We start from the raw sequence: 23,115 nt of genomic DNA, 5'->3' as shown, positions 1-23,115 counted from the left end.
CCTTCTATCCAGTCAGTTCCTTGTCACTTCTCAGCCATTTTATTCTCACAGCAAATAACTTTCTGAAGCTCAACCTTCAATTTCCTCGAAAGCCTCTCTTCCCCCATCACATCCCAGAAATGGCAGAACTGGCTCCTGCACAATTCGCCTCCTCCCCAACGAGCAGGGTCTCCATACCGAGAACTTTGCCAGAGAATAGAAGAGCTGCTTCGGCATTGAGCTCCAACTAGAGCCAGGGTGACACCCACTGGTGGTTTTCAAGTTAGGCCAGAGGAAGTCCCTGTGTGTCCTATCCCTCTGCTGTCACTGGCACTCTCACCAGAAGTGTCTAGGACTGGAAAGGGGGTGGATTGAGAAGAGGGGTCCAGACCTGCCTGCTCACAGTGGGGAGCATGCGCAAGAGGAGGTTCTGGCTGGCCTCCCTGTCCCCCCAGTCGCCCTCCACATAGCTGACAGAAACCAGCCAACATTTATTTTGTGCTCACTGTGTGACAGATACCGTACTATGTGCTTTATGCATTTTAATTCACTTATTGTCCAAACAGCCCTTTGACATAGGTGCTTTCCTATGTATAAACGGAGCAAAGTACTGGCCTGTAGCCACACTGTTACTGGGACATTATCCTCATGCTCCAGATAAGGAAACTGAGGCATGAGGCAGTCACACAGCTAATACGCAACAGGCTGTCAAACACGCTGGCTAGCTGTGCTTCTAAGCGCTATGCTATGCCGCCTGTCACCGCCACACTTGGAACATTTCATGGCCCTTTTCTCTTTACATCTGTCTTCCTCTCCTTGACCCCTCTCCAAGAGCAAATTATGTCTGATTCATCTTCATCTTTGCAGCATTTAGCACAATACCCCACATAGTAGGAGCCCATTAAAAGAGAAAAGATGCGCTAATCTTTGGCTCAAATGTGGAGGGAAGAGGTTTGACTAGGCCCACACCTGTGGCGAACATGACTTCTTTTGGTGGTGTTTTCTGGAATCCCTGCAACTTCCTCTGGGATGGAGCTCCATGGATCATGACTCTCCTTCAGCTCCTTCCCCTTCTTTTCACTCGGCTGTCTTCTCACCAAGAACTGCTCTGCTCCCACTCACTCACTTACCGTGCATTTGTTCATTCAACACAAGCTCTCCAGGTCAGCCACGACCTCCCAAGCATGACCTCCAAATGCCCCTTTCTCAGCCTTAATGTTATAAAAAGATGAAAATGACATGCCTTCACTGTCACCATTGACGTCATTTCTTTTTCCACTACTTTGGCTTTTCCTTGACTCCTTCACACAATCTTCTCCCACCTCCCAAGTGTCACCATTTTCCCAGATACCTAGGCCCCAAACCTGATTTCTCTTCCTTGGTGCTGGAAAAACAATGGCTAATCAAATGAAGACAGGCTCCACTCTGAAGGACCTTACAGTCTAGCGGGAAGAGGGCAACAAACAAGTAGATCGGTAAGTATGAAACCACACATTGTGCTAAATGCTATAAAGGAAATAAATAGGATGCAGTGAGAGGGGATGACAGAGTGAGGGGACCTGCTTGGAGAAGGTACCTAGGGAAGGCTTCCGTGACGGGGTGCTATTCGGGCTGAGACCTGGAAGATCAGTAGAATCAGCCTGGTGGAGGACAGGTGTGGCACATGGGGGACAGGAGTATAACACCCTCCACTGGCCCCAATCTGCTTTTCCAGCATTATCCGCTGATGTTTCTCTACAAACCAATCTAGACTACTTGTCTTTTTACGTGTGAGGAAGGCCTCTGTCTAGAAGGTTCCCAGTCCTCATGTCTATGAAACCCTTCAAGCTCCAGCTCAAATGTCATTTCCAAAATGATGTGATTGGTCCCTTCCCTTCTTTTGCAGCACTCCAGCAGTCTCTCCTGAACTTGCTCTGTTCTTTCTTTCATGGCAGTTATTTGTCCGCGATGTACTTCTCCAACTAGATAGAAACCTTCTAGAAGGCTGGGATGGCATCTACTCTTTGTATCGCTCAAAGAAGCTAACACATGGCAGACGCTCAGTAAATGATTATTGAATGAACTTCCCATTTTTGGACTTCAGCGTCTTAATCTAAAACATGAGGAAATAGGAGATATTGATGATGAGAAAACAGAATTCTAAAGGACATGTACTATGCTGACCCCCGCAAGAAAAGACAGTGCATGTCTTTTGCAAATTTTCAGTTAAAAACAAACAAACTAGCCGTGATGCAGAGGGCACAGAAGGCTTGAACACAGCTGGCAACGACCACGGCACATGGCACATTAAGTTCCTGCACGGAATGCAGCTAGGTGCCTGCTGTGAGAAGCAAAGGAGCATGGGAGATGTGTAGGCTGGCAGAGGGAAGTAGTACGGGCACGGACGTGCCACCAGACGCCCTCAGGAGCCAGTTCAGGGGACCTACAGTGAGGCAGAGGAGTTGCTGGGGGTAGTTACCAGCCAGAGCTATTTGAGATGAGTGAGGGTGGGGAGGGGCACAGTCTAACCGGGAGGTGTGGGAACTGTCCCAGCACCCCGTGAGGTGGTGTACCAGCTCTTTCATAGTCGGAAGAATTGCTGGCTCTGTTAAATGAAATGCAAGCTTTTCAAATTTCCATTTCTCATGAAGTAAAACGGTTCATGAACTAGCTCTCTAATTCTGGTTTATCAGAGAGGTTGACGTGTTATTCCTAAGCAGAATTGGGGCGGGGGAAGACAAAAGAAATCAGGAGGTAAAAGTAAAAGGACCCTAAAATACTCAAGGGGAAGCCTGGCTGCTGTTAAGGAGAGGAATGTCAACTGAGGAGCCGACAAGGGCACTCGCTCTCCAAGGTGTGAACCGGGTCATTCCAGAGAAGGAAAAACAAGACACGAGAGAGAAAGTAAAAGGGAATCAGAACCAGAGTCACAACTGTGATGAGTAGAAGAGTGCAAAACAGGGCCGGCCCTGTGGCTCAGGTGGTTGGAGCCCCGTGGCCAGTTCGATTCCCACATGGGCCAGTGAGCTGCGCCCTCTACAGCTGAGATTTTGAACAACAGCTCTCCCGGGAGCTGGGCTGCAGTGAGCAGCCAACCCACGACCCGACCGGTGACCCACGCCTCAGCCAGGGGAGCACAAGACTCCTAATACCAGCACGGGCCAGGGAGCTGTGTCCTACACGACTAGACTGAGAAACAACGGCTTGAACCAGAGTGGGAGGGGGAGGCGGTAGAAAGGGTGGGGGGAAGAATGCAAAACAACAAAGTCGTAAAAAGCCCCCCATCCCTGGGGTCATGAAGCTTCTCCAGGAGGGGAAAACACAGATCTCCCCGAGAATGGCAAGAGGCAGGTCAAGCTTTAGTGAGGACAGGAAAACATAGAGCCCTGCCAGAGGCCAGGACCTGAGTAATAACAGCCGACTTCCAAAAAGCACTTAGTATCTGGCATGCATCACTCGAAGAGCTTTGCTTGTGTTTACGCACGTACTTGACAACAACTCTAAGACCGTTGTTGCAGACATTTTCTAGATGAAGAAGCTAAGGCATGGAGAGGTAAGTGCCTTACCCGAGGCTGGACAACTAAGACGAAGGGCAAGAACTGAAACCCAGGCCGTTTGCTTGCAGGGTACGTGGGCGCTGCTGTGCTGCCCTGTCTCGTCTGCGGCTTCCCACCGCCCTCCTGGGCATTTCTTTGCGGCCTGGCTTGCGCCCTCACACTCCATTGAAACTGTGCTCTCAAAAGCCAGTCTCGCTTCCCAGTCACCAGGTGCCATGCCTTCACAGACCGCTGTCAAAACATTGTCCCCACCCAGACGGAAACCTTTGCATCATCTCTGATTACGTTTCTATGAGAGTCGTCACATTCACCATCACTGTTTTCACTGCTATTATCCCAATTCAGTTCTTCATTATTTTCATTCATTCAACAAATACATCATTCTACGTGTTAGGCCCTGGGGATATAGCAGTGAGCAAAGCAAATAGATCTCTTCCCTTATAGAGTTTGTTGTTGAGGAGATAGTCAGCCTCTGAACAAATAATTACACAAATAAATATGTATTTATAAAGCAATAAGTGCTGTTAATGAAAATATGGGTCTTCATAAAAAGGTAACATAAGGAAATTATAATGGCCTCCAAATTAATCTGCCTTCCTCTAGACTCTCCATTCTCCAAACTGTACCTCCTGTTGCCCAGGTTAATATCCCTCTCTCCCTTTTAGAGCATTCATGTTCTATCTTTACTATTGTAATCACTGTAATACAATAAATGTAAGCCTAACGTCTATTAGACTATACGCTCATTGAGGATAGGATCTGGGTGTAAACCATAATTATTCGCTGGCTGGATAGATAGGTGAATGAATGAATGAACCAATGAACGAACAGATAAATGTATGGTTGGTGGCTTCCTGTTTGACAACACAGAGAGGGCCGTAAGTATGCAGACATAATATGAATATTTTCTTTGGTCGTGTATTGCCTTGCAGTTTAACAGAGAGCTGTAGGGAAGCCGTCAAATCAAACAAACACGGCCCATTTCCACCTTCCCCCACCTCATGTTCTGGCAGAAGACATGGGAATCATCTCCAAGGACTTGGGGAACCAGGTGGTGTTTTCTTCTTACAAAAGAAAGCTGGTATTTGGGAACAGAAAAGAATATGTGGAAGACCAAATGACTGCCTATAGAGATTGATTTTCAGGATAGCATTTGTCTTGTCTGGACCATAGTTTAAAATACTGGATTGCTGAGCTCTTGGCCAGAGGCAGAGTTCTCTATGATAACTGGGGAAAATGTGTCTACCCAGAGCCTTGCTTATCTGATAAACAGAACTTTAAATTGAAAATGGAGGGAAAGGAGGAAAATGTCCTGATAATATTGTAAAATCGATTACTATGGACAATATCAGGTATGATGAGAATAGCACAGGAACATGTGCCCCTTCAGTCCTAAAAGAGCGCACGTGGGGAAAGAGGCATAACTAGAACTGACAACTTAAGCTGTTCCTCCATCAGTGCACAGCACATGCATTGGCTTGAACCATATGAAACTGCCAATATTTAACTGTTCTTGACCAACAAAAATGGCAACTTCATGTTGTTCAGACTAATATTATGACATGAACTTGAAATTTTCACTCAAGGTAACAAATATCAGCCAAAGGGATCATTAAGACTTGGAGGAATGAAACTTACAACAGGAATTGCATGTCAGGAGAACATGTGAAGAAGACACCCTTGAGAATGGCAGTGTAACTGTCACAAGATGTCTAGCACTTCAAAAGGCCAATATTCAATAGAACAGAGTTTGGAGTAAGGAAAGGTTTATTGATCTACAAGATACTGACCGAGAAGATGGGAGTTGTCAATAGTTCATCAAATCCATTTTAAGAGGGCCTCAAGTTTAAGCGCCTTTTATGTCAAGGGAAGGGGCTTTTATGTCAAGAGGCAGGATCCAAGAAAGAGCAGGAAACCTCCAAATCTCTTTGTTCCCGGCAGTCTTGCTCTGGTCCCAAGGTTCTTGTAAATCTTTGATCAACAGTCATCGTCTTACACACATTTCTCCACCTCTTCAACAAAGACTCCTTCTGACATGGGGTTGTTTTTGTATCATATTCAAGACTCAAGGGGAATTCCTCTAGTCAATTAGCATATGGATAGCAGGAGCCATCAGCCTGTCGGAGAGAGAGAGTGTGTGGGCATTTCATTCTGTTTCAGAAGGTGACATTGTGCGATATGCATAGAAATCCACAACCGTGAGGACAGAGCCCTCTGCAGAGTTTTGGCGAAGCTAAAAGCAGAAAAAAACAGGAGCAATGTAGTGTAAGGCCATCACACAGTAACCTACAAAATGAGGGAAATGAAGGATGGATTCGTGACGTAGATCACAGAATGGAATAGGGCCACACCTAGCAGTGATGAGGAACTCTGTCCAGGGTTGCTGTAGGTTTCATTTGCCTAAAAGCAGAACATTTAGAAATTCTCTACTTCTCTTGCTGACAGTATTAACCCTCAGAAAGTAAAGAAATCAACAAGAGGGATTGTTTACTCTTCATGACGTCATTCTGACCAATAATGAAGAATTGATTGGTGAAGTGGAAACGTAAAGAGCAACTGTATTATCTCAGAGTTTGCGAGGGCATAAGGCTAGACATAATGAGGGATTTTGCCTTAGAATATAAGTAAGAAAACAGACTTTCAATGGTTCAGAGAAAAGAAACGTAGCATAAGGGCAAAGGAAGAACAGGGGTTGAATAGATCAAGCTTTAAGTCACGGCTCTGCCATTTTCCAGCTGGGTGACCTTGCTGAAGTTACTTAAACTCTCTGAGCTTCAGTTTCCCAGGAATGACAAGGGAGGGAGGGAGAAAGAAAAAAGAACAATGGAATACCACCTACTTCTTGTTTGTTAAGACAATTAGATGAGATAGCACTTAGTAGGTAGGCATTAATTGTTAGTTTTCTTGCACTTTCTACTTGGCCACCCTCCCAAAAGGGTTAAAAGGCTCTTAGAAACTAAATTCTGACTATACAATTGTGAAGTATTTTAATGAAGAAGTTAAAGGAAAGGTATCTAAAAAAGAAAATGCTGTAAATGCATAGACTTCTTTGATGATGAGACATTAGAAAGGTGAAAAGCAGGCCATCTGACCAAGGATAAATGTAAAATTGTAACATGGAACTGCCAATTCATATCAGGAAGGCTGGACCCCAAATGAGCTAATTCTAGGTATAAGGGGAAAAAAAGCTGCTTTCAGTTTTGTTTGCATCAAGAAGCAAATGAAGAAGGCCTTAAAATCTGCATGTTGGGGCAGATAGTATGTTTTGTTTCAATTAAAATTTGTTTTCAAAATTATAAACACATGTAAAAAGAATTCCAACAGTACCACAGGGCATAAAATGAAAAATGAAATGGTGTAATGTTACCAGACAACAAAGATAAAGAAGACCTCTTTCATTACTACTTGCTATGGTCTTTTCTGCTATGCAAACAAACTGTCCATCAGATTGGAATGGGTCAAGCACACAAGAGAAAATTGAGGATAATAGTAAGCAAGAAATTGTAAGAAAGTATCAAGGTGCTTTAAATGATTTTGATTCTTGGCCGAGACAAATTGTATTTCAGGATGTTGAGAGAACCTGTAGATGAGATCTTTGCACTGGTGTTTGTAACCTTTGAGGAACCATGGGGAATAAGGAAGATGCTGGAAGGTTCCAGTTGAGATGGAGGAGTAGGAAAACACTGTGCTCATCTCCTCCCATAATCACATCAAAATTACAACTAAACTACCAAACAACCATCACTGAGCCTGAAGTCCAGCTGAAGCAAAGTCCGGTAACTAATACAGAAGGAGCCACGATGAGACTGGTAGGAGGGGTGGAGACACAGAACAGGCTGCTCCCACACTCTCCTGTGACCATTAAAAATCAGGAGGGATATTTCAGCTGTGGAGGTTTCCCTCAAGGAGCGCGAGGTCCCAGCCTCAAACCAGGCTCCCCAACCCAGGGTTCCAGTGCCAGGGAGAGAAATCCCCACAACTTCTGGCTGTGCAAACCAGGAGATTGGGGCTGAGTGAGACGGAGGGTGGCTGCAGTCCCAGGTGCTCCCCTTAAAGGACCCATGCATGGACTTACCTGCTAACAGAATCACTCATTCTGAGCTCCAGCACTGGGGCAGTGGGGACATACGGGGAGGAACTAAGTAGTCTGGCTTCAGGACAAGGGCTGGAGGTGCAGCTTCCTCCTGGATGGAGGAGCTGGCGGAAGCCCTTGTTTCTTTATTGAGCCCTCCCCCTCCCTGTGTTCAGACACAGGTGGCCACCATATATGCGTCTCCATTAACCTGCCTATCACTGCTCCCCCTGCCCTGGTGATTCTGAGATCCTGCCCCACCCAACTTGCGAGCCCACCCAAGCCACTTCCAGGGGCTTTTCCATACAAATGCCTATCTTGGCTCATGCTGAAGACTTCCACAAAATCTCTCAAAGGTTCAGGAAGCCCAAACAAGCAGCAGCTGGCCTTTGCATGCCTGTTAGCTCTTGCTAAGCAGCCCCAAGCCTGACATTAGCGTTAGCTGGCCTCAGCTCACAGCTTACCCTCCTCTAGGCACCTCCAAGCCCAGCTCAGGTGGCAACCATCTGCAGATCACTTTGTAGCTCATACCAAGTGGCCCCCGGCAGGGCACAGGCAGCGGCTGACCTTCGCCTGTAACAGAGCTCCTCCCAAGAAGCCCCAGAACTAACACATCCAGTGGCCATCTTCAGACCACATCAGAGCACCACCCAACCACCTCCAAGGTTGACAAACCCAAAGGGCAGACCTGGCAGACACCAGAGCCCTGCTGAAATGAGTCCTGCTCCATAGTGTCAGCCCCTGCACAACAGCTCCTCCACTGTAGTCACGGCCAGTCCTCACAACCAGTCAGCCCAAGAGTCAATCCCTCTCACTGAGGTGCCAACAGGAACCAAGCCTCAAGTACAAAAGGAGGGCACACAAAGCCCATACGAGGGACACACCAGCAGCACCCAACTCAGGTGACGAGGGAGACTGCACCACTGGGCCCCACAGGACACTGATTACAGTAGGCCACTCTACTAAGACCAGGAGACATAACAACCCTACCTAATACATAGAAACAAACACAGGGAGGAAGCCAAAATGGAGAGACAAAGAAACATGTCCCAAATAAAAGAACAGAACAATGCTCCAGAAAAAGAATGAAGCTAAATGGAGATAAGCAATCTATCAGACGCAGAGTTCCAAACACTGGATATTAGGAAGCTCAATGATCTCAGGGAGAACTTCAACAAGAAAATAAGAAAGATAAAAATTGAGAGAGAAAACATAAAAAAAAAGAACCCATCAAAACTAAAGAATACAGGTTCCTTTGGAGGGATGTGAGAAAGAATCTGTTCCATGCTTCTCCCCTAGCTTCCAGTGGTTTTCCTGGCAACCTTTGGGGTTCCTTGGCTTATAGAAACATTATGGTGTGCTCCCTGTGTGCATGTCTCTGTCCAAATTCCCCCTTTCTAAAAGTCACCAGTCATGTCAGATTAGTTCCCCACCCTATTTTAGTAGGACCTCATCTTAATAAACAACATCTGCAACAACCCTATTTCCAAATAAGGTCACAGTCTGAGATCCTGGGGGTTAGGACTTCAAGATATTGAGGGGGTCACAATGCAATCCATAACAGGGTTATGATGAACAATATTGCTAAGAATATTCTTGCACACGTTTTCGTGAATATATGTACTCATTTCTGATGCGTATATTCCTACAAGTGGATATACTGCATTTACAGAATATGTGTATGTTTAGCTTTAGTAGATTCTGCCAGTTTTCTAAAATGGTTATATCAATTTCCCCTCCCATCATTAGTGTATGAAAATTCCAGTTGTGCCACAGACTTACAAACATTTGGTATCATCTGTCTCTTTTATTTCAGCCATTATGGTGGGAATAGAGTTGTATCTCATGGTTATTTTAATTTAGATTTCCCTGATTACTAAGAAAGCCAAATTCCTTTTTATAAAAAAAAGAATACAATAACAGAAATAAAGAATACATTACAAGAAATCAACAGATTAGGTAAAGCAGAGAATCAAATCTGCGGTGTGGAAGACAAGGTAGCAGAAAACACCCAACCAGAACAGCAAAAAGAAAAAAGTATCCAAAAAAAATGAGGGTAGTTTAAGAGACCTCCGGGGCAACATCAAGCGTACCAACATTCACATCATAGTGGTACCAGAAGAAGAGAGAGAGCAAAGGATTGAAAACATCTTTGAAGAAATAATGACAGAGAACTTCCTTAACCTGGCAAAGGAAAAAGACAGACAAGCCCAGGAAGCACAGAGAGTCCCAAACAAGTTGAACCCAAGAAGGCCCACACCAAAATACAGCATAATTAAAATGCCAAAGGTTAAAGACAAAGACAGAATCTTAAAAACAGCAAGAGAAAAGCAGTTAGTTACCTACAAGGGAGCTCCCATGAGAATGTCAGCTGATTCCTCAACAGAAACTTTGAAGGCAAGAAAGGACTGGCATGAAAAACAGGGCCTACAAGGAGGATTACTCTACCAAGCAAGGCTATCATTTAAAATTGAACAAGAGACAAAGAGCTTCCCAGACAAGGAAAAGCTAGAAGGAGTTCATCACCACCAAACCAGTATTACAAGAAATATTAGAGGGACTTCAAGACACACACGAAAAAAGATAAACATATGAATAATAAAATGGCAATAACTACATATCTATCAATTACTTCAAATTTAAATGGATTAAATGTTTCAATCAAATGATGGGAGACCTGAATGGATAAGAAAACAAGACCCTTACATATGCTGCCTACAAGAGACTCACTTCAGATCAAAAGACACACACAGACTGAAAGTGTAGGGATGGAAAAAGATATTTCATGAAAATGGGAGCAAACAAAAAAGCTGGAGAAGCAATACTTATACCAGACAAAACAGATTTTTTTTTTTTAAATTATAGTTGGCATTCATTAATGTGTAGCTTCTGGTGTACAATGCCATGGTCAGGCATCCACATTATCTCTGAGGTGGTCTCCCAAATAGGACGCATGTCCATCGGACACCCAACAAAATCTTTACGACATTATTGAATAAATTCCCCAAATTAATTTTCAGAAAACCCTGAGGCCATCTTGTGGTTACCAGCTGCTTCCTAATCCCTTCACCTTTCCCCTTATCCCCAACCCCCCCACCCCCGCCCATCTAACAACTCTCGGTTTTTTCGACAAAACAGATTTTAAAACAAAAACTTCTGGGTATTTATCCAAAGAAACCCAAAACCCTACTTTGAGGGCATGTGTGCATCTGTATGTTTATTGCACTATTATTTACAGTAGCAAAGATATGGAAGCAACCCAAGTGCCCCAATCTAGACAACTGGGTGAAGAAGAGGTGGTACCTGTATACATTGGATTATTACTTGGCCATGAAAAAGAATGGAATCTTGCCATCTGCTACCACATGGATGGACCTAGAGGGTAGTGTGCTGAGTGAAACAAGTCAGGCAGAGAAAGACAAATCCCACACGCTCACACTTGGATGTGGAATCTAAAGAATAAACGAACAAAACAGAAACAGCCTCATAGATACAAAGGACAAACTGATGGTTGCCAGATGGGAGGGGGGGTTGGAGGGCTGGGTGAAAAAGGGGAAGGGATTAAGAAGTACAAATTGGCAGTTACAAAAGCATCATGGGTATGTCAAGTACAGCACAGGGAATACAGTCAATGATATTGTAATAACTATGCATGGTGTCAGATGGGTACTAGACTTATTGGGGTGATCACTTCTTAAGTTATATAAATGTCCAATCACTATGAAACCAATATAACATCGTACATCAACTGTAATTGGAAAATAAAAAAAATTATAAAAAAGCACAGATGCTGGAAGCCTAAAGAAGGACATATGCTCTTTTTTAAAGAGAAGATGATGGGTATCACAAGGTTTTGGACAGGTAGATTTCACTTAGTCACAGCAAGTTTCTAGAATACATTATGGGAAGAAGATTGCTTGTACGAGACCTATAAGGGAGCTAGTGATCACAAAGGGTTTATAAAACCCTTTACCTAAGAATGATTCCAGACAAAGCTTATTTTCTTTTCTTCAATGAGCTTAGGAAATGTGAACGGGTAAAGCAGGGGAACGTTGTAAGCACAGTGTATCTGGGTTCCAGCAAGGCATTGACAAAGTCACTCATAATATCCTTGCAAAAAAGTTGGAAAACGTAGATAGTAGTTATTGAATGGTCATCCCAAAGGCTGCTAATTAATGGATCAATGTTTATTTATGTACTAGTTTATTATCTGTCACCCCTACTCAAATATAAGGTCTTCAACAGAGGGACTTTTTCCTCTATTTTGCTCATGACTTTACCCCCAGGACATATAACAGTGCCCAGTACATAGTAGAGCGTGTTCAAGAAATGTCTGTTGCATGAATCAATGAACTTGGAGTTAGGCCTTCAAGGCAGATTACCAAACTTTTCTCTGGCCTCTCCTGTTCAGTATGTTTCATCATTTATTTGGATAAAGATGTTAGGTGGCCTGCTGACCAAATATGCAGACAATGTGGGCATCTGAGACAGGGAACAAAATAATACAGTCTATCCAAAAAAAAGAACCGCCAGCAAGAGCAATTTAATAGGGATAAATGTACTCACATGGGGAAAAAAATGGGAAGTACAAGCTGAGGCATTGATGACAGTAAGTGTGAAAAAAGGACTTGGAAGTTTTCACTCATTCTCTGAACTACTTATTGAAAGTGTGAGGCACTGTGCTGGACAGTGGGGTTACACAGCTGTGAAGAGAACATACTGTCTGCCCTTGTGGAACTGAAAGACAAGTGAGGGAGACAGATATGAATCAGATTAGTTCACCAACAAGAGTTATTTACAAACTGTGAAGAATCAAAGTGCTTAGAGAGCATGTAATGAGAACGTGACCTGCTCAGGGAAGGTTCTCTGAGGAACTGACACTTGAGCTGACTTCTCAAAGCTCAGGAGGAAACTAAGGCAAAGGAAGGGGAAAGCTAACAGTAAGTACCGTGAGTCAACTGTATGAAACGCCCGTGTAAGTGTAAATGTGGTCCCTTGCCCTTGCCCGCAGTTCAGCTAGGGTCCCTTGCTTGCTCGCTGGGCTGGGAACTAGCTCATGACCTGGCCAGTGTTTGTCAGGCCTTGGCTAAAGGGGCAGCACTCGTGGTCAGGGTGGTGGGGTTAGGCCTGAGGGGACAGCTGCATGGCAGGGAGACCATTCTCAAATTGGGAGATTGAGCAAATGAGTGAATATGTGAGCTTCATAGGAGCAGTTTCTCAACGTTGGAGAATTGCAAATACAGAAAAGGAGGAAGGCTAGACTATGCTCTGGTGTTGGATTGAAAATGGAGTGTCAGTATGCACTCGGTTTTACACACACACACACATAATTTCCTAGCTCAATCCACTGAGAGGACTTAGAAATAATGACAGTCCAGGAACAATGAGTACACCTAGCACCCAGATCTTGGGCACTGACTACCAAACATGCTCCATTAAAAGGGGCCAGGGATCCTTGATTAGAGCTGGCAAAGGCAAAACACAAGATGAGCCTGGAATGACTTTCTGTGTCACCAAGTAGGGAAGTGTTCAGAGAATGAAGGGCACATGTCAAAAGTACACAGGAGCCAGCTTTGAGAAGCAAAACAATAATACTGGATTATAACTCATTAAATAAAATAGAAGTCCATTAGTTGGTACTAAAATATTTTCTTTTTAAACTTTATTGGGGAACAGTGTGTTTTGTCACGGACCCATTAGCTCCAAGTCAATTTGTCATTCTTCAATCTAGTTGTGGAGGGCGCAGCTCACTGGCCCATGTGGGGATCGAACTGGCGACCTTATTGTTAAGAGCAACATGCTCTAACCAACTGAGCTAACTGGTTGCCTCGGTACTAAAATATTTTAAAAACACGAATCAATAAATGGAAAAGAAAATGCTCTACCTAACAAATGCCAATAAGTGAGAAAGGAATGATGGAAATTTAAATATCCACCTTTAGCAACCATCACAGTAAAAATGAATTGAAGCCAAAAGTGGTGAGTGAAAGTTTAATGAGAAACATGGTAGTTGGTCTCAGAGTATCTTCACTGAGCACCTCGTAATTACTTACTAATGAATTACTAAGTACCTGGTAAACACCATCTGAACTTTAACCAGTGGGGGGACAACGTGACATTGCATCCTGTTAGCATGCTGCACTGAGAAGAATGCCTCACTTTTGCGGTATGTCTTCCCAAAATGCATAAACTGAATTTAATCATTAGGAAACGTCAGACACATGCAAGTCGAAGTTCCTGCTACAAAGTAGTTAGCCTGTACTGTTCAAAAATTTCAAGGTCATGAAGGATAGGGAAAGACCGGGAAGTGTTTCCGTATGCAGGAGTTGAAAGAGACAACTAAATGCAACTTACGAGGGGCTTTATTAGGACAACCAGTGAAATCTGAATGTGGCCTGTAGGTTACATGGTAGCATTGCTTCATTTTTTATGTCCTAATTTTGATGCTTGTACTGAGTCTCAAAGGGCATCTGGGACAGAGAAAGCTGACTTGCTATAGGGAGACAAGGTCCGATTCAGTGTGACGAAGGGCTTTTTGCCAATCAGACAGCAATCTCAGCAGTTCCCTGTCATAGGATTTGTTCTCATAGGGGCTGGACAGCCAGTTGTCAAGGATGCCCCAGAGAGATTTCCTGAACCCAATCAGTGCTGGGCCTGGAGGCCACTGAGGTCCATCCGATCAGGTGCCTGTGGTTCCCTCTTATCTTCAGGTATTGGGATTGGAGCATTTGTAGAAGAAAATGCGCCTGTGTTGGACCGGGATGGGCATTCGTTTTTGTTCAAACGGGGCATGAATCATCTTACTCTCACAGGGGCTCTTTCAACATATAATTATTAGCATTTTGGAAAATTCAGTTGTCCCCCAGGAAAAAACTGGTCACATCAGTGAAAGTCAAAATGCTTTAATTTTAGAAACTGTCATTTTTTAACATGAGACTAGAACCCGAGAAGACAGAAAACAAAGCTCAGAGATAGTTTGACAACAATTTAAACATTCAACGCCTCAGGACCATGCACCATCTTGCAGTTGCTGTAGGCTTGCCTGCTCGCACACCTCTCACTCTTCACGGAAACATGAGGGCTTGTTTTGTTCTAATGCTCCCACGAGCTGACTATACAGAATGTTCATCTGGGGAAAAGAGTGGCAAATAGATTTATTGAGAGGAGAGGAAATGTGGGAAAGCTTTCCCATCTCATGGCGATGGCATGAGAGTAAACCCTCCCCCGAGCCACACTGGGGAAGAGGGATCCCGCAGCACCAGGTCCGTTTACTAGCGACAGGCAGATACGTGAACCGTTAACAATCCGGCACTCCTTTCGGTAACAAGACTCTCTCCCCACCAAGCCTCTCCTGGTTAGCGAAGTGCTTAGAAGTCTGCCACTCAGAACAGTTCCTGGAGAAAATTGCTCTCTCAACAGTCACTGTCTGCACAGAGGCCAGTACTTCCCTACATGCACGGGCATGGACAGTGATGCATCTTTCCAGAGCCCATTCCTGGCACCCCTTTTCATTAGCTTTCATTTGCTACCCCTAAGTCCGCCCCTGTTCACAATGCTTCCTGGTTTTCACTCTAAGAACTGACTCTTTCCAGTCCTGTAAGTTTTGCAGTTCTCTGGAAGCACTGAGAGGAACCACCACCCAAATCCTTTCCCAGCCAAGGAGGGTAGGATTGAGTCCTACTGAGGGCCCAGATGGACCCCTCTGCCTTGACTCCTGCCACCCACCACCGCCAGCTCTCGCCCTCCTCACCTGAGTTTCATAGTTTCCCTTGAGGGCGGGGCCAAGGCGGTTAAGGAAACGCAACGCCAGGCCACACCATTTCTCAGCAGCTACACACTTGCCGTCGCCACACATATGTATTCCAGTATTCCAGGACTTGACCATGAGCACGAGAATCTCCATTTCTGGGTAGCCCTCCTGAAATCCAAGAACAGTGGGTTGACAGTTATCACGGCCACAATCACTGCACCACTGACTACACCTGTGCTGCATCCCATTATTATTACATAAACAATGGGAGCCACAGCCTCCACGAGCAGCTCTGTGCTCCTGGGGAGCAGGAGGAGAGCACCTGGAAGGTTTGGCGGCTGCAGAATGCTCCAAAGCAAAAGCTCATGAAAAGACAGAGTGAGAAAGCCACGCAGCCCCCGTGGTCTGAGTCCTGGTCTTCCTGTGTCCTGTCTGGGGTTGCCCTTGGTGCTGTCCTCCGTCAATCACCTCCCCAGTACCTACCTCTAATTTGCAGAAGGTTGTCAAGAAGCAGTTATTGAATCTCTTAATTTCCTTGACCAGAATCAGTCTGTGTTTGGAATAGAAATTATATTAATCTTTATCGTTTGCATGTATGTATATATAGAGATAGATTAGATAGATAGATAGATAGAAAGATAGATAGATAGATAGATAGATAGATGATAGATAGATAGATAGATAGATAGATAGATAGATAGATGATAGATAGATAGATAGATTTCATCTTAAGGAATTGGCTCACACAATTGTGGGGACTGGCAAGTTTGAAATCTGTAGGGTAGACCAGTAGGCTGGAAATTCAGGTAAGAGTGGATGTTTTGATCTTGAATCTGAACTCTGTAAGGCAGGCCAGCAGGCTGGAAACTTGGGCAGGATTTCTAGGTTATAGCCCTGAGGCAGAATTCCCTCTCCAGCAAATCTCAGCTTTTGCCTTAAAAGCAAAACCTCATTGTGGAGGGTAATCTGTTTTACTTAACGTCAACTGATTGTCATTTTTAAGAAACGTTAATCTTTAGTGTTGACAGTATTTACCTACATATGAAAAAAGGGCACATTGCTACGACGGTCCCTTCACCTTCTGAGTGGCTGATCACAAGACTGCAGTAGTGAGAAGGATTAGTGCAGGGAGCCTCTTCCTCAGTTCTTGGACTGAGCTGGATGGCAAAGGGAGCATTTACGTGCTCACCCCGCCCCCCACCTCCCCCAAAGCCCTTGGAAGGGGAAATGCAATATGAGACTTAGGCAGCAGGGGCAGAGTGTCAATGACATTCTCTCACCTGTATTTCTTTCCCTCTTTTGGATCTATAGAAATCACTATGCAGAAAAGACTATGAGAATGAGGGCGTTCGGAGGGACAAGACAAAGCTCTTAGCCTAAAGGACACACAGCGCCTTTGGGGAGACCAGGCATCCACGTGGAAGGACTACACCAGGCGCACGATTGGGGCCGTCAGAGCGACACAGCAGTAGGTGTTCTAGTTCAGCAAAAGAAACAAGTGTGGGGTGACAGTCAGAGCAGGTCTATCCAGTCTCTCTGCTTGAAATGCCACCCCATCATGGTTCACTTGGCAAACTTCTATTTTTTCTTCAAATTCACAAGCAGAGTGAGTTATACACAATGGAATACTATTCTGCCATAAGAAAGGATGAAACAGTGCCGTTTGCAACAACATGGATGGATCTTGAGATTATTATGCTAAGTGAAATATATCAAAAAGTCAAGAACCATGTGACTTCACTCATATGTGGGGTATAAAACTGAAAGCAACAAAGGAACAAATCTGACAAAGAAACAAAAACTGACATACACAACCGTTTAGTGGTTACCAGAGGGTAAGGAGGGAGGGGGGTGGTAGATGAGGGTAAAGGGGATGGAAAGAGAACTGACTGTGGGTGGTGACCACACAATGCGATTTATAGATGATGTCATACAGAATTGTACACCTGAAATCTATGTCACTTTACTAGCAATTGTCACCCCAACCAATTTAATTTTTAAAACATAAAGAAAATATTAAACAAAACAAAAACAGACCTATAGATAGGGTACAAAACTGATGGTTACTAGATGAGAGAGGGGTTGGGGGCTGAATGAGTAAGGGGAGGAGATTAGAAAGTACGAATTGGTAGTTATAAAATAGTCTCAGGGATGTCAAGTACAGCATAGGGAATACAGTTAGTAATATGGTAGTAACTATGTATAGAGCCAGGTGGGTACTAGACTAATTAGGGGGATCACTTCATCAATTACATAGATGTCTAACCACTATGCTGTACACTTGAAACTAATATGACATAATACTGAATGTCAAATGTAATTTTTTTAAAAGTCCCAGGAATATATAATACAGCATAGGGAATAGAGTGAATATTATTCTAATAACTATGTACATTGTTAGATGGATAATAGACTTATTGGGGTTATTTGTGAAGTGTATAAATGTCTAATCACTATGTTGTTTTGCACACCTGAAACTAATAAAAAAAATAATAACAGAAACAAAAACACTCGTAGACACAGACAATAGTTTAGTGGTTACCAGAGGGTAAGAGGGTGGGGGGGTGGGAGATGAGGGTCAAATATATGGTGATGGAAGGAGAACTGACTGGGTGGTGAACACACAATGTGATATATAGATGACGTACTATATAATTTTACACTTGAAACCTACATAATATTATTAACCAATGTCACCCCAATACATTTAATAAAAAAACAATCTCGAAAGGTTATATACTGTACGATTCTAAATCGTAAGTTATATACTGTACGACTCAATTTATATAACATTCTTGAAATGTCAAAATGATAGAAATTTATAATAGATTAGTGGTCACCAGGGTTTAAGGAGGGATTGGGGGCAGGTCGGAGAAAAGTAGGTAGGGGTATAAAAGGACAACATGAGGACCCCTTGTGGTGACAGAAAAGTTCTGTGTCTTGACTGTAATAATGTCAACATGCTGGTCCTGATATGGTACTGGAGTTTGGTAAGATAATACCACTTGGGGAAACCAGGTAAAGGGTCCATGGGATCTCTTGTGTTGCTGCTTACAACTGCATGTGGATATATACTTATTTCAAAATAAAATAAAGAAAAACAACCAGAGCAATCTACTTTCTCTTAAAACTAATTGAGCATATATACGTACTCCGGACTATGTAGGCTTGCCTGCTCAAGCATGCAAGTGATCCTTTTTGCCTTTCCATCGGCAGAAAGTTCTGAATACCAACTGGAGCCTCTCCTTTGAACTCAAATTTCCTAGCAAGTACAGGCAAAGATGTGTCCTCTGGTTCAGAGAGTCCCGGAATTGAGGTCCGAAGACCTGGGTTCTAGTCCTGCCTCTCATTCATTAGCCACGTGAACTTAGGCAAATTGGTAACTTGACTTTTTTGAATCAGATAATGATATCAGCATTCTCTCCTTTGTAGAATTGCTGCGGGTGGGGGAATCGTATGAAAGAATGGATGTAAGAATGCTTTGTAAAATGTAAGGCTCGATACTGGGAGGCACGAGGTTTTATATTTGTGCGATAGTCATTTTGCCACTGTGTGGAGGCACTTGATAAAGGTTATCTGCTCAATAAATAATGAGTGAGTGTCTGGCCATTAGAAAAGTCAAACAAGGGCAAAATTTTCTCACAAACATTTAAAACAAGGGAGACGCACAGCACATTCAATCAAACAGGGAAAAGCAGCATACACTATGTAAGAGCCAAGAGGTTTATTAAATTAACCTCTGCATAAAAAAGCTAACTATCCCATCAGGTTTCAGGCGATGAGCAATAACGGATGGGAGACTTTGCAAAAAAGCAGAAAAATATTAAGCTGTCTAGGAGGCAACTTAAGAGCCAGAGAGATGGAACAGTAATATATCAGACAGAATAAAAGTGGCAAAACCAAAATGCTCAGAGTCAATGCTTTGGCCTTGTATAGAAACTATGGGAATCGATCCATTTGGATTTATAGTAAAGTTTAATTTTAGTTTGCATAAGTTACTATGGCGAACACATCTGAAGGTCTAGATGAGGCTCATGGCTTGGAAACTGAATTTTCTCCTCTTCCCTAAAGAAAGTAGAAAAATGCATATCCAAAATCTTCATTGCTAAAGTTATTTTGTTGTGTGTTTTTTTTTAAATTCAAGTTGCAGGCAGTCCAACTGCACCTCATGTTCAAGAGCCAGTTACCCAGGGTGGGGCACAGACTGGATGTAGCGTCTATGGAAAAGCAGTCAGTATTCTGATAGGGCAGAGCCAGCCCCCTGAAAGACAGGCATTATTTTGTGCTCCCCCGTTCTCTTATGCACCAGACAGACTGCAAGATTCTTACTCCTCTCAACATTATTGGCTGACTTCCTTGGGGACCCCTACTTACCCTGTTCGACTCAATCATCCCCGTCCGGGCATGGAACTTCACGGTTCAAGTTCCACAGGCCATAAGCACACAGCTCCAGGACGCTTCAGGGTTGTGCAGGCTGATGCTGCTTTGCAGCAGGTTTTCCCCCGATGCACTGTCTTACCACCTTGTCAGGCTTTGCAGGTATTTGTACATGAAGAAGCGGTTGAGCAGAGAGCAGAACTGCAACCTTGGGCACTAACACAAACTCAAGTAATGACTTTCTATGTGACTTGAAGCAAGCCATTTAACCTCCTTAATATGTCACAGCTCCCTTGTAATGACCAGACCACATTACAGGCACACAACCTGTTCAAGTCTATAACACATTACTTTTTTGTTTTGGATATTCATTGACCTCTGACCTTTTCATTGACCTACTGCTCCCACAAAAGAGGCCATGCTTCTGCTGCCTCAGCACCTCACACACCACTTTGCGGTGCACAGTCCTGCGGGTGCTGGTCCTTTGGGTGGATTGCACGGAGTTCCTGTCCAGGGCGTCACCAAGATCCCCGTCTTCCCCTTTTGCCAGCAGGTGGTGACGTCAGCCTCCAGCTTGCCCTTGATGTTCAGCAGGGCCTCACAGTCGTGGGTCTGGAGCAGCTCTGACTCCAGGAGCAGCAGGATCCCAACAAGTGGTTCCATGTGCTTGGCACAGCGTGTCTCTACCTCCCTCAGGCTCTTCTCCAAGCTGGCCTTCAGATTTCTCATCGAGTCCAGGGGGATCTCCAAGGACTGGACAGGACTTAGCGCCGTGAGTGTCATCTCAGCAGCTCCTATCTCAGCAGTCTGTGAGGTGACCACTGTGCTGCTCTCCTCAATCCACTGGGACCGGTACTTGCCTAGCTCCTCTCGGTTCTTCTGAGCCAGCTCGTCATACTGAGTGTGGATGTCGGCCACGGTCTTGCTGAGGTCCTGAGATTTGGGAGCATCCAGCTCCACGGTCAACCCAGTGTTGGCAATCTAGTTTTGTAGACCATTCACTTCCTTCTCCTGGTTCTTCTTCATGAAGAGCCGCTCCTCCTTGACAACCTCAATCTCCGTCTCCAGCTGCAGCCGAGTGATACTGGTGTCATCAATGACCTTTCGGAGCCCACTGATGTCCCTCTCCACAGACCGACACACGGCCAGCTCTGTCTCATACTTGACTCTGATGTCACCAGCAGCAAGAAGGGCATTGTCAATGCCCTTGCAGAACAATGCAGGCATTGTCCACGGAACTTGCAAAGATCTGAGCTCTCGGGTCCTCGGTGGTCTTGAAGTAACGGCCCCAGTCTGACCTGGGGCCCCTTCTTCTCCAGGTATCCCCGGATTTAGCTCTCCAGTCTCCGATTATCAGCCTCTAGGCCCCTCACCCTCTCAGGCAGGAGGCCAGGCGACCATTCAGGCATTGCCTAGTCTCCTTCTCAGTGTGGATGGCCCCTGGCCATCCTGCAGCCAAGCCCCCGAGCCCCTAGCCACTGGTGGAGGGGGCACAGAGATCCGGGAGCCTGAGCGCCTGCGCCGGCATACATGCGGGCTGTGCCGTGCTGCTGGCTGGGCGACTACTCGGAGCCTAGGGGCCGGGACTTGGTGGAGAAGCTGGAGCGGCTGCTGAAGCTCTTGCTGTTCCCGGGGGAGGGTGAGAGGCCAAGGCTCAGGCTGAGGACGCAGCAACACACACAGCGCTGTCCCAAGTGACCTGAAAACCCCGCATGGAACACTGCAGCCAAACATCAAATGCGGGACCTACATGTGCCGACACACAAGAAGCCGGTAGGCCCTTACCTCACACCACAAACAAAAAGGAACTCACATGGGTCACAGACCTATTTGTAAGAGACGAAAGTATAAACATTTCTACAAGAAAACTCAGGAGAAAACCTTTGTAAGTTTGGGTAGGCAAAGCTTTCTAAGCATGACCAAAAACTGGACCCATAAAAGGAAAAAATGATAAATCGGACTTCATCAAAATCCAGAACTTTTGCTTTTTAAATGATGCCATGAGAAAATGAAAATGTAAGCCAAAGACTTGGAGAAAATATTTACAAATTGTATATTTGATAAAGGATTTGTATCTGGAATATATCAAGAACTCTTATAACTGAACGAGAACCCAATTTTAAAAATGGAAAAATAACTGGATATACATTTGTCCAAAAGAGACATACAAATGGCCAATAAGCTCATGAAAAAAAAACGATCAATATCACTCACCATCAAGAAAATGCAAATCAAAACCACAATGAGCTACCACTGCACACCCACTAGGAGGGCTGGATTAGAGCAAGATGGGCAGTAGCAAGTGTTGGTGAGGACGTGGCGAAAGTAGATCCCTCATCCACTGCTGATGGGACTGTAAAATGGTGCAGCTGCTTTGGAAAACACACGGCAGCTCCTCAAAAAGTTACACCGAGTTACCATATGACCCAGAAATTCATTTACTCAAAGAGAACTAAAAACATATGCCCACACAAAGACTTATATACACAAATGTGCACAGCAGCATTATTCATAATAGCAAAACAGTGGAAACTCAAATGTCCACCAACTAGCGAGTTGATAAACAAAATGTGGTATATGCATTCAACGGAATATAATACTATTTGATTTACTCAGCAATAGGAAGGATTAAAACGCTGACACGTCCTTGTCACCCCAATACATTTTGATAAAAGAAATACTGACACGCTACAACATGGTTGAACCGCAAAACACACTAAATTGAAAGAAGTCAGACACAAGAGGTCACACATTGTATGACTGCATTCATATGAAGTTTCCAGAAAGAGACAATCGATAGAGACAGAAAGCAGGTCAGTGATGGCCTAGCCCTGAACCTGGGACTGGACGCAAATGGCAAGTGGAAACTTTTTTGAATAATGGAAATATTCTACAACTGGACTGTGGTGACAACTGCCTAACTCTATGAATTTACTGCAAATCACTGAATTGTACACACACCCATGGGTAAATTTTATGGCATGTAAATTACACCCTAATAACGCTGGGTGTAATTTACCTGAATTACATGCACTGAAACAAAACACATACACACACAAAAAACCATCAGAGGGACCAAAATACAGGTCTTCAGTGTTTCTTCTACACTACTACCTCCTCTGAGAAATGGCGGAAATATCCATGAGCTTTCTCAAAGAGTTAGTACCATCACAGTGGAACCAACAATTCTCTCAGGTTTTAAAAAGACAAAATAATTTAAAATGCCAGGTGGTACTGCTATTTTGACCTAATCCACAGTATATCTGTATTAAAAATGTTCTACTTTGAACTATTTCCATTTCGTACACTAGGGAAATTTTGTAGTGTCTAGCTACACTGTAATAGGATTTTATTTACCCTAAAACTTATCGGAAAGCAATATTCTACGTAACGTCTAAGAC

General features: G+C 44.2%; 1 protein-coding gene and 1 pseudogene across 2 annotated transcripts in view; both read right to left on the bottom strand.

Moving 5' to 3' along the window:
- Positions 1 to 14,644: 14,644 nt before the first annotated feature.
- Positions 14,645 to 23,115, bottom strand: part of TEX11 (testis expressed 11) — a gene marked incomplete at both ends in the record, with an annotated part of 146,162 nt that continues 137,691 nt past the window's right edge. The window contains 2 exons of the mRNA XM_081042256.1: positions 14,645 to 14,716; positions 15,338 to 15,505. Of these exons, the coding sequence (XP_080898382.1) occupies positions 14,645 to 14,716; positions 15,338 to 15,505 (240 nt within the window). The remainder of the gene's footprint in view (positions 14,717 to 15,337; positions 15,506 to 23,115) is intronic.
- On the bottom strand, positions 20,147 to 23,013 carry LOC308494427 (keratin, type I cytoskeletal 18-like; annotated as a pseudogene). The gene is made up of 2 exons: positions 22,998 to 23,013; positions 20,147 to 21,413 (listed from the first exon to the last, which is right to left on the bottom strand). The product of its transcript is annotated as a keratin, type I cytoskeletal 18-like (transcript).

Source organism: Rhinolophus hipposideros (genome assembly GCF_964194185.1).
Source record: "Rhinolophus hipposideros genome assembly, chromosome: X".
NCBI lineage: Eukaryota > Metazoa > Chordata > Mammalia > Chiroptera > Rhinolophidae > Rhinolophus > Rhinolophus hipposideros.
This window is presented reverse-complemented; position numbering and strand designations above follow the sequence as displayed.